We start from the raw sequence: 12,141 nt of genomic DNA on the forward strand, positions 1-12,141 counted from the left end.
GCACAGAGACCTGAAGCCCTGAAGGGGCTGAAGCCATCAGACAGGGGGTGAACATGGCAGAGGACCCCAGGGCCGGGTGGCTGTCATTCAGGGCCTTGGGGACAAGATCCTGTGCAGCCGAGGCTGGGCCCTACATGTGTGTGGGGACACGTGTGAATCACTCGCTGTAAAACTCCCTGTCCCCACCCACGTCCCCCCCGGACCCCGGGCGCCGCCGCAGCCGTGTTTAGTCTGAGCAGGAGCGTGGGTGACCTTCGGCACCCACCAGGGTAAACAGCACGTGGGCCCCACCTCAAGGACACCCGGGGGGAGCGGAGGGGTGGGGTGACCTCAAGGGGCACCCATGGGTGGGGGGGTCCCTTGGGGGAGCGCTCCAGCGCTGGGTCCTCCTGTGTCCCCACCACTGGGGCAGGGTGGGGGGATGTGCTTGGGGAGACCCCACCCACGCCCCACACAGGACAAGGTGGGGGGTCCCGGGGTGCTGCCACTGCAGGGATATGTCCCCAGACAGACAGACAGACTGTAGGGCCCCCGGCGGGGACCACCCACGCACACCCATGCACACACACACACATACACACACACTGGGTCTCCTTGCACGCCCCGACACGGGGACCACACACACGCACACACACATGGCAGAGACAGCTGGAAGAACAGCAGGAGGCAGACAGACAGACAGACGGACAGACAGAGGCAGGCAGACAGGAGGGTGCGTGGGTGGGGGAGCCGTGCACACACACGCAGGCACAAGCACACGTGGGAGTGCACACGCGTGTGTGGATCCACGGGCACACACGTGTGGATTCTGTGTGTAAAAGTGTGTCAAACAATGGGCAAATACGAATTTTGCGTGCACACGCGCGTGTAAATCCACGCGCACGCACAGGGTGGATAGGCAGGATCCCACGTGTGTCCCCACGCTCACACCGGTCCCCAATCGCTCCCACGGGGACCAGTGTCCCGCAGCCGGGCCCAGCCCCGCATCGCGCCCCCTCCCCGCGCTGAGCCTTCCCCAGGCCCCCGCCTCCCCCGGACCCCCGTTCCTGCCCCCATTTCCCCCCTCCCCTGGCTGATTTGTCCCCCCAGCCTCCCAAATTGTCCCCGCACTCGTGTCCGTCCCGCCAGCGGGACCCCTGTTCCGGCGGGGCGGAAGGAGGGGGAGCTGGCGGGGGGTCCCTCCTCCATCCCTCCTCCTCCTCCATCATCCCTCCTCCTTCCTCCTCCTTCCTCCTCCCCCGCCGCCCGCTCCGTGCCGGTGCCGGTGGCCGGGCAGCGCCGAGCCCCGCGGAGCGGCATGGCCGGGGGCCGGGGGTGCTGCCGCCGCCCGGCCCTGCCCGCAGCCCTGGGGCTCTGTCTGTCCCTCTCCCTGCTGCTGCCGCTGCCCGCCGCCGCCTGGAACCCGGCCCTGCTGCCGCCCGCCGCCCGCAGGTACCGGCACCGGGGACACGGGGATGCGGGCACCGGGCACAGACTACCGGGCATCGCCTGCTGGGGTGTACCGGGGACTCTGGGTACCGGGGGCACCAGGTACCGGCAGCTGCGGGTACCGAGTACTTGGCACCAGGGGCATCAGGGACCCGGGAGCTCCTGGCGCGGGGGACACCGGGGACGCAGGGATGTGGGCACCTGGGAGACTCCGGGGATCTGTACCAGGGGTCCAAGGTATCAGGCATGGGGTGTAGGGAGCGTTAGGCACGGGGTTCTGTGGGTACTGAGGGGCTCTGTAGCAGGCGTGAGGGCACCATGGACAGGGGGGCACCGGCTGCTGGGCACTCCAGGAAGGGGCTGTGTGGGCTGTGACAGGGAAGGCTGGGGGTACTGGGAGATACTGGAGCTGGGAGTTGCTGGGGCCAGCAGGACTAACTGGGGGGTTACTGGGTCAAGCTGGACTTACTGGGGCAGTCAGAGCTGCCAGGCTTAGCAGAGTGCTGAGAGGTGCTGGGGCTGTTGGGACTCCTGGGCTTACTGGGGCTACTGAGGCTACTGGAATGGACTGTTGGGGCTGCTGGGCAAACTGGCACTACTGGGGCTGCTGGGACTCCTGGGGCTACCTGGGCATACAAGGACATGCTGAGGCTACTTGAGTCTGCCTGGGCATATTGGGATACTGGGGCTGCCTTGGCATGCTGGGATTACTGGGAATGCTGGGCATGGTGGGAGTGCTGGAGTTGGTAAAGAGTGAACGCCCGCAGCCCCAGGGTCCTGCCCGCCCCTTGGAGGTGGCCCAGCCCGGGGGTCTGGGGGTGCTGTGGGGGGCTGTGGTCCCTGTCCCGCCGCAGCGGCGGGGGGGTGCCGGAGAGGGGGGGGTTGTTTACAGGAAACCCTTGACTCTGGCCGTGTCTCCGGCACCGGATTGCCGGGACCTCCCGGTTCCGCTCGGCTCGGTGGAGCGACGGGCAGAAGCCGCCTCATTTCCCGTTCACATCCCGGCCAAGCCCAGGAAGCCCCCGGCGCCTTGGCACAACCCTGCCGTGTCCCCCCGGGACCCCTCAGGCCAGCACCCACGAGCCCCCACCCTATACCACCCCATCCCACCCTGAGGCATCGCTGGGATCCCACGTGCCCAAGTTGGGGGCACAAAGCCAAGCAGCTGATTTTGGAAATGGGAATGGGATTCGGAGCCAAACCTGGTGTGGGCTTTGCCCCAGGTGGGCACCAGCCCTGGCAGCAGAACCCGGACCCCCTCGGTGCCGGTGCGGTGCCAGGTGGGCCAGGGTCACGCCAGGCCACGCGGGCACTCACATGCCAAAGCCTGCCAGCTCCTGCCCCGCTCCTGGGAGGGCATTCCCCTTGGGAAATGAGCCGGGACGCATCCCCATCCCATCCCATTCCAACAGACATTTTCACAGCTGGAGCTGGCACCGCCCAGGAGCTGAGTGCCCCTCCAAGGGGGACGATGCCACCCGGGACCCCCTTGGCATGGCAGGGTGGCAGCGGGAGCGTGGCGACAGCCCCAGCGGGCTCTGTGCTTCCATAGCCCTGGCACGATGCCCGCCTGGGACGCTGCCCAGCCGGAAAGCCCTGTGCCACCCGGCTGTCCCCCCCCGCCTCCGGCACCTCCCAGACAATTGTCCCCCCGCGGCGCCCGCTTGTCCCTGCTGCCAGCGCCTCCCTCCCCGCAGCACTGCAGCGGTCCCGAAAAGCTCCTTTTTTGACACAAATTGTGCAGCCTTTGAGTTTGGAGCTGCCGAGGGCACAGCGAGTCCTTCCCACAGCGGGGACGGGGTCACTCGGCGCTGGTGTGTCCTCCCCTGCAGGGGGAAACTGAGGCTGGGGTGCCCGGGGAGGGGGTGGGCAGAGCCTGGCATGTGGGGCAGAAGAAAGGAGCCTTTGTGTGGGGTGGGCTGGGGGTGCGGGGGGGCTCCGGGCCCCGCTCCAGCCCGGGCACCGGCGCCATGCGGGGAATGCAGCAGGAATGTGGGGTCTCAGCTCCTCCCACGTGTCAGAGCAGGGCTCCCCATGGGCAGCCCAAAAACTGGGGGTATCTCCCAGGGTGACAGTTTGGGTGGCAGTACCCCCATGGTGTCCCCGCAGAAGAGCTGGTGACATCATGGTGGTTTTCCTTCCAGCAACTGGTGCTCCTACACGGTGACACGGACGGTGTCGTGCCACGTCCAGAACGGGACCTTCCTCCAGAGGGTGTTCCAGGGCTGCCGCTGGCCCCTGGCCTGCAGCGGGGGCAGGTGAGCGGGGCCACCAGGGTCCCCAGGGAGCAGGGACAGCCGAGATGTCCCCAGGGAGCAGGGACAGCCGGGATGTCCCCAGGACTGGTCTGAGCGCTGCCCCTCTGTGCCGCAGCTACCGCGCCGTGATCCGGCCCCTCTACAGGGTGAGCTACAGGACACTGACGGCGCTGGAATGGCGCTGCTGCCCCGGACACGCCGGAGCCAACTGCGAGGAAGGTGGGAGCTGGTGTGGATGGGGGTCCTGTGCAGGGTGGGCACGTGGCACCAGGGGCTGTGGGACCTGGCCCTCAGTGTCACTGCTGGGGGTGGGTGAGGAGAAGGACTTATGGAGGGGTGGGATGGATGGATGATGGATGATGGATGGATGGATGGATGGATGGATGGATGGATGGATGGATGATGGATGGATGATGGATGATGGATGGATGGATGGATGGATGGATGGATGGATGGATGGATGGATGGATGGATGGATGATGGATGGATGATGGATGGATGATTGATGGATGATTGATGGATGGATGGATGATGGATGGATGATGGATGGATGGATGGATGATGGATGGATGGATGATGGATGATGGATGGATGGATGGATGATGGATGGATGATGGATGGATGATTGATGGATGATTGATGGATGGATGGATGATGGATGATGGATGGATGATGGATGGATGGATGGATGATGGATGGATGGATGATGGATGATGGATGGATGGATGGATGATGGATGGATGATGGATGGATGATTGATGGATGATTGATGGATGGATGGATGATGGATGGATGATTGATGGATGATTGATGGATGGATGGATGATGGATGGATGATGGATGGATGGATGGATGATGGATGGATGGATGGATGGATGGCTGGATGGATGGATGGATGGATGGATGGATGGATGGATGATGGATGGGCAGAAGGATTCTCCCATGGGTGGGTGAGTGTGTGGATGTTCCTGTGAATCCTGGCTGGCTGTGCCCATGGATGGACAGGTGAGTGGACAGAACTCAGGTCAGAACCTGCTGGGTGGGTGAGGGAGTGTCCCTGTGTGTGGAGGGCTGGAGAGAGATCCCGGTGGGTGGGGCAGTGGATGGACAGCCGTGTGGGTGGGAGTGAGCAACGGGCTGTGCCTGGGCTGGGGAACTGGAACAACTGATGGATGGGGTGTGGGTGGATGGACAGACGGACATTCCTCAGTGTGGCAGTGCCCACGGGGGGTGCAGCCCCCCACCCACAAGTGGCTGTGTTCGGGTGGGCAGTGGATGAATGGGTGTGAGGCTGTGCCATGCATGGGGGGACGGGTGCTGCCAGCTCCTGACAGGGGGTCTTTGTCCCCATTGTCACCACATCCTCCTCCTCCTCCTCCCTCTCCCCCAGGACCTCACTGGGGGTCCCAGCCCGGCTCTGGCTCCTTGGGATCCAGGGCTGTGAGGGCAGCGGGTGGCACCCACGGGTGGGGACACCCTGGGGTGGCACCGAGGGTCTGCAGGGCAGCGGGTGACACAGGGGGTCCACAGGCAGCTGGGTGGGAGCAGCGCTGGGGGTGGAGGGGGGCTCTTCCTCCTCCTCTTTCTCCTCCTCCTCCTCCTCCTCCCTGCGTGCTTGGCCGCCTGCCCCACATCTGGCCCCACTTAGGGCTGTCCCCTGCAGCACGGCGGTGGCCGTGCCGGGGTGGGGTGACAGCGTGGGGGGGCTCAGGGGGCCACCTCTACTCCAGACACCCCTTCCTGCCGTGCTGGGTGGCCCCAAGCCACTGTCCTCAAGGTCCCTCTGTGGGGACAGGGAACTGGGGCCCCACCCTGGGGTGTGGATGTGGGCAGTGTCCCCAGGATTGTGCCCCCACTCCAAAGCCACCCCCAGAATGGGGCTGGGGGACACGAGGGTGTGTAGGGAGGTGGAGTTCAGAACTGAGGGGGGGGAATTGGGGGATGCTGGGGCTGGGTTTGGGGCTGAGATTGCGGGGGTGATCATGGGGAGATTTGGGGGGTCTGGTTAAGGACCGTGGGTGGCTTTGGAGGTTTGGGTTGGGGGTATCTGGTGTGTGCTCATGGAGAGTTTGGGGGGGTCTGGCTGGGTTTGGGGGATCCTGACTCAGGGTTATGGGTGGGACTGGGGGCTCACCCAGTGCAGGGATGGGGCCCTGCACCCCCCAGTACATTGGAGGGAAGTACAACAGGAAGGTCTCCCACAGGAGGCGATGCCCCACGGGGGGGTCCCCCCGTGCTGACCCCCCTTTCCTCGGCAGAGGCTCACACCTTGCTCACCCTGCGCGACCCCGGGCGCCCCAGCACAGCCCTGCGCCGGTCCCCCCTGCACCCCACGGCCTTCTCAGGTGGGTGCCCCCCCCAAACCAGCTGGGCTGGGCACAGAGGGCTGGGTGCCCCCCACCCCACCGCCTGTGCCCCCCGATTTCCCCCCGCAGGGTGCCTGAACTGCAGCCGTGTGGGAGAGCTCACAGCCCGGCTCGCCACCCTCGAGGCGCAGGCAAGTCCCAGTTTGGGGTCTGGCCACCTCCCCCTGCACTCCCCGAGGGGCACAAGAGCCCTGGGGGTCACCTTGTGCCCCCTGCTGTCACCCACCCCTGCTGTGTCTTTGCCAGGTGGCCCGGCTGGCGGTGGCCGAGCCCCCCACCCCAGCAGCACCCAAAGGCAGCAGCCTGGGCAGGGGTCCCGAGGCCGGGCAGCTCTGGGGGTCCCCGGCCGCCCGTGGGAGCCCTGGGGATGACGGTAAGGCAGGGTGACAGTGACAGTGACAGTGCCACCTGGCAGCACCCACAGGGCTGGGAACGTACCTGGGTGTTGTCAGTATTTGCGGGGGGGGGGGGGGGTGCAGGACCCCTCAGTTTGGGAGAAAAGCAAAGCTGTCCCACCCCAGCTGTCCCCATTTGTGACACGGAGCCACCCGCGGGGACAGGCCAGCTCTGGGGAGGGGTGGCCGATGGTGGGGACAGGGTGGGGCTGTCCCCCGGTCCCCCCTCAGGGTGCTGCTCTGCCGCAGGGAGATCCGGCTGGAGGGGCCCCCCCGGCCCCAAGGGCGACGTGGGAGGACGGGGACCCTCGGGAATTCCTGGAGTGAAGGGTCCAGTGGGACCACCAGGTAAGGGGGGGCAGTGTGGGGGGACCCCAGCCTGGTGTCTGGCCCAGCCGAGCCCCCCCTTTCCTGGTGGGCAGATCTTGGGGGGGCCATGCAGCAGTTTGGGGGCTCGGAAGGGCTCCAGCGCTGCACAGCTTTGGGCACCCCCCGATCTTCACCCTCCTCTTCCTCCCTGCAGGTCCCCCCGGCCCCCCAGGACCACCGGGTCGGGATGGAGCCAGGGGGCTCCCCGGAGAGAAGGGGCTACCCGGGCCCCCCGGCCCCCCCGGCCCCCCTGCCCCTGTGGGGCCAGCGATTCCCCGACTGGCCGAGCCCAGTAAGGGGGGGCTGGGCTGGGGGGTCCCCTCCCAGTGTGACCCCAAGAACGGGAATGAGTTGGGGGCTGGGTTGGGGCAGAGCCAGGGTGGGGGGGTCTGAGCATCACCGAGGCTGGGGGTGGTGTGGGGACCCCCAGGCCATCACTGGGGTCCTGGGGATGAGATGTGGGGTACTGGGCAGTGCTGGGGACCCCCAGGCCATCATTGGGGTTCAGAGATGAAGTGTGGGGCACTGGGCAGAGCCAGGGACCCCTGACACCATCAGGATTGCAGGCATGAGGTGGGGGGCACTGACCACTCTAGGGGACCCCCTACCAACACTGGGATCCCAGCAATGAGGTGTAGGGCACTGGGAAGAGCTGGGGACCTCCTGCCATCATTGGGGTGACAGGGACAAGACATGGGGGAGAGCAGGAGAGGGGAATGTGCTCCCCCTGTGTCCCCAGGTGATGCTGGGAGCCATGGGGGGGGCCGGGCCCCAAACACACCCCTCCATTCTCCCCCCAGGGGACTCTGTCCTCTCCAACACCTTCACTGAAGCCACCAGGAGCATCGTGGGTCCCATGGGACCTCCCGGACCCGTGGGGCCAATGGGTGAGGGTGTCCCCCCCTTCCTTTGTCACCCCCCAACACTTCTGGGTGTCCCAAAGCGGGGCTGAGCTGTGTCCCCTCTCCTTGCAGGTCCCCCCGGCCCCCCAGGTCCCACTGGTCCCCCCGGGCCCCCAGGACCCGATGTAAGTGCTGGGGTGGGGGGCACGGGGAGGGCTGAGCCCCGGTGTCCCCCCAAGGTTGATGTCCCCACCTTGTCCCCGCACAGGGCAGAGCAGGAGCACCCGGAGCTGCCGGCCCCCCCGGGGAGAAGGGGGACAGGGTGAGTGACACTGTGACACGAGCTGGGGGTGTCACCCAGGGGGGCTGGCCGTGCCCCCCAGGGGTTCTGACAGGCTCTGTCTCCCCTCTGAGGTCCCCAGGGCCACCAGGGCAGCTGCTGGTGTCCCCTGTGCTGGCCGTGTCAGGGTGAGGTGGCAACACAGGGGAATGGTTTGGAGGCCACCTCTGCTCCAGACACCCCTTCCTGCCATGCTGGGTGGCCCCAAGGCACTGTCCTCAGTGGGGACAGGGAGCTGGGACCCCACCCTGGGGTCTGGATGTGGGCAGTGTCCCCTGGATTGTGCCCCTCCCTCCAAAGCCACCCCCAGAATGGGGCTGGGGGCCATGGGGATGTTTAGGGGGTGGGGTTCAGGGCTGGGGGGAAATGTGGGGGAGCTGGGGCTGGGTTTGAGGGATCTAGTGTGTGGCCATGGGGAGATTTGGGGGGTCTGTTCAAGGCTCTGGGTGGGTTTGGGGGTTTTGGGTTGGGAGATCTGGTGTGTGGTCATGGAGGAGTCGGGGGGGGTTGGTATGCAGTCATGGGGGAGTTTGGGGGGTCTCAGCCACGGGGTGTGCCAGCATCTCCCTTGGCGGGGGTCTGGCCGTGCCCCCAGGGTGCTGATGGGCTCTGTCCCTCCGCAGGGTCCCCAGGGCCACCCGGGCAGCCGCGGGCAGGACGGGGCACAGGTGGGTCAGTGGGGCACAGGTGGGTGAATGGGGCAGAGGTGGGTGAATGGGGCACAGGTAGGTGGCTGGGGTGGCCCCCCCGGGCACAGCCCCCCGTGCCCCCCGCTGCCAGGCCCTCTCCTCTCTGTGTTTCAGGGCGAGCCGGGCCCCCGGGGTGAGCCGGGTGAGAAGGGCACGTGGGTAAGTGGCACCGGGGACACCGGGGACACCGGGCACGGGAGAGGAACACGGTACCAACAGGGGAGTGATGGGCACGGGGGGACCCCCACACCCTCTCTGCTGTCCTCTGCATCTCGTCCCTGGGACCCCGATGATGTCCTCAGGGTCCCCACTTGCTCTCACTGCCCCCACAGCTTGTCCCTGGGTCCCCAGCTCTTCCCTGGGACCCCAATGATGGCAGAGGGTGCCCAGTAATGCTCAATGTGCCCCATACCTCATCCATGCCACTCCAGTGATGTCCCGGGTGTCCCCAGCTCTGCCCAGTGCCACGTTTCATCCCCAGCACCCCAAGAGTGGCACTGGGGGTCCCTGGCTGTGTCCAGTGCCAATGTCACCTGAACAGGGTTATGGGGCACAGGGTGGGCTCAGACCCCCGAGGTACCCCCACTCCTTCCCCTGGTGTCCTGATGAGCCGGGGGCTCCCCGTGTCCCTCCCACGGGGGTGGCCTGGGGCCATTTAGGGTGCAGCCCCCCCTCACCCCGTCCCTCTCTTCCCCAGGGGGAGGGTTTGCACCAGCTCCGCGAGGCACTGAAGATTTTAGCGGAGCGGGTTTTAATCTTGGAAACAATGATTGGGCTCTACGGTGAGTAGGGGGGATGGGGACCCCCGGGGTGACCCCCAGCAGCAGGTCACCAGGTCCCCGTGACGTCATGGTGACCCTTGGGTCACTGATGTCATGGAGCTGCAGGGAGGGGACCCTTGGCAGCCCCTCCTCATGCCATGGGGGGGACAGGGACAGCAGGGTGACCCCCTCCAGGAGGGGATCCCCATCCCTGCCAGGAGGTCACCAGGCCCCCATGACATCACGGTGACCCTTGGCCATCATGACATCAGCCATGCATGATGTCATCACCCACATGGTGGCATCATGTCCAGCATTGGGGGCCACTAAAAGGAAGGGCCCCCCCATCCTCACTCCCAGCTGGGCATCCCAGAGCCCCTGAGGACTGCCCACCTTGGGCAGGAACACCTGTGACAATCTCAATGTTGAGGACAAGCTGGTGGCCCTCTGAGAAAGTTGGGGACGTGTCCCCCCACGTTTTGGAGAGCTCAGTGTGCTGGGGGTGACAGGGAGCACCCCCAGCTGGGGACACCAGTGTCCCCCCTGGACAGGTTGTGGATGTGTCCCCCCAAATGTCAGGGGGCTCAACGTGCTGGGGGGTGGCAGAGGGAGCACCCCCAGGTCAGGGACATCAGTATCCCCATCAGGGACATCAAGCCAGCAGTGTCTGCCACAGGGCCAGCACAAGGGACCCCCCTGTCCCCATAGGGATGGGGAAGCCCCCGGCACCCCTTGAGACCGGGAGGACCCTCCTAGGAGACCTGGCACCCCCTCCTCGTGCCCCAGCACCCCCATCCCGCTGGGGCTGCACCCCTGCCGTGTCCCCGCCATGCTGTGCCACCCCTGCCGTGCTGTGTCCCTGTGCCGTGTCCCCGTGCCGTGCCCGCCGCGGGGCCAACGCGCTCTGCTCTGCTCTGCTCTCTCCCTCTCCCCCAGGCCAGTAGCTTCCAAACCCTCCTGCGGCAGCAGGCCCGGCTGGAGGTCCTGGCTAGAAGGGTCACCTTGCTGGAAGCCATCATCTGGCCAGGTAACCACCCTCCACCCCGCCCCGCATGAGCCTGGAGCGCCGCGGCACCCCCGGGAGCGGGCCTGGAGCACGGGGGACTGGAGCCACCGGGAACGGGCACTGGAGAGCTCCGGGGACACGGGAGAGCCTGGAGACCTGCTTGGATTGAGAGGGGAAAATGTGGAAATCCTCTTGGACTGAGAGGGGCAACCATGGAAATACTCCTGGATTGAGAGGGGCAACCATGGAAATCCTCTTGGATTGAGAGGGGCAACCATGGAAATCCTCTTGGATTTGGCCACACAACCATGGAGAACCTTTTGGATTGAGAGAGGCAGACATGGAAATCCTCTTGGATTGAGAGGCGGCCTTGGAGATCGTTGTGGACCAAGGGAAACTCTGGGGCTCCCCAAGGTTTAAGGGAGACCATGGAGAGGCGCTCTCACTCCAAAGGAGCCCATGGAGACCCCTCTTGGATCAAGAGGACCCATGGAGGCCCCCCAAGGCCAAGGGAAACTCCAAAGCCCCTCTGGAACCAAGGGAGACCATGGAGCCTCTCTTGGATTGAGAGAGGCAACCACGGAGCCCCTCTTGGGCCAAGGGGAACCCAGGAGCTCCCCAGGAAATCCTTGGAGAAGGGAGACCATGGAGACCCCCTCAAGCCAAGGGAGACTCACAGAGCCCCCCAGGCTCACGGGAGACCATGGGGACCCTCTCGGACTGAAGCAGCTCCCGGAGCTCCCGTTGTCCCAGGGGATCCCCCGGTGCCACCCCCCGTGCCAGGATGCCCAGCAGGGCACAGCGGGTGCCCCCCACCCTCATCCCCCCTCCCCCTCCCCATTCCAGCTGTGCTTTTCCACAGGGTTCCAGCCGGGGGTGCCAGGCAGGGGTGCCAGCTGGGGGGTCCTCGAGGGAGTGTCCCCAACCCCTGGGGACACTGAGAGCCACGGGGGGGCAACGACCCCCATTTCTGTGGGGCAGAACACCCAATGCTGATTCGGGGATTTTTGGAGGGGGGGATGATATCCCACCCCCTGACATCCCTTTTCTCTTTTCCCGCAGAGCCAGAGCCCGGCTCGGGCAGTGGTGCCACCAGCACGGCGACCCCCGGGGTGCCCCGTGGCAAGCGTGGCAGTGGCCAGCCCCCGTACCGCATCGTCACCTCCCCCCGCCGGGCGCCCCCAGAGCCGTGACAGAACCGGGGGCGTCACCCGGGTCACCCCCGCTGTGCCACCCTGGGGAGCAGGACGGGGTCACCTCCCGTCCCCCCTCTTGGTGCTACTGGTGGCACGGCACCGCCCCCCGCTTCGCCCCCATCGCCGCTGCTTGAGCCCCCGGGAGGCCGAGGGGTGTCCCCAGCCCCACTGCTGTCCCCTCCCCTCTCCAAGGGGCAGCTCCGAGGGGACGGATTCTGGCTCATCCCATCCCCCCCCGGCACCCCAGGCTGGGGGGAGGGGACTGGGGGGGCTGGAGGAGGGGACCCACCGGGTGGGGACCCCACTGCGCCACGCGCTTCGCTGCTTTGGGACCCGCGAGGTCATTAAATGTCCCCAAACCCGTGTCCTGTGGAGTCGCTTGGTGCGCCAGGGACTTCCTTATGGGGATGGGATGGGATTCAGGGACACCCAGGGCTGTGCCATGGGACAGCCAGCCACGATGTGACACCAATCCGTGCAGTGTCACCCCA

General features: G+C 66.2%; 1 protein-coding gene across 1 annotated transcript; it reads left to right on the plus strand.

Annotated features, from left to right (window-relative positions):
• Positions 1–1,261: 1,261 nt before the first annotated feature.
• Positions 1,262–11,782, plus strand: EMID1 (EMI domain containing 1). Its single transcript, XM_088175914.1, has 15 exons — positions 1,262–1,431; positions 3,573–3,686; positions 3,802–3,905; positions 5,891–6,031; positions 6,122–6,183; positions 6,299–6,425; positions 6,697–6,795; positions 6,971–7,108; positions 7,617–7,703; positions 7,791–7,843; positions 7,927–7,980; positions 8,622–8,666; positions 8,802–8,846; positions 9,385–9,469; positions 11,517–11,782. The coding sequence occupies exons 1-15, from the start codon at positions 1,298–1,300 to the stop codon at positions 11,645–11,647; spliced, it is 1,419 nt and encodes a 472-aa protein (XP_088032040.1). The 5' UTR covers positions 1,262–1,297; the 3' UTR covers positions 11,648–11,782.
• The last annotated feature ends 359 nt before the right edge of the window (positions 11,783–12,141 follow it).

The sequence above is a fragment of the Sturnus vulgaris genome, chromosome 19 (genome assembly GCF_052056855.1).
Source record: "Sturnus vulgaris isolate bStuVul1 chromosome 19, bStuVul1.hap1, whole genome shotgun sequence".
Taxonomy (NCBI): domain Eukaryota; kingdom Metazoa; phylum Chordata; class Aves; order Passeriformes; family Sturnidae; genus Sturnus; species Sturnus vulgaris.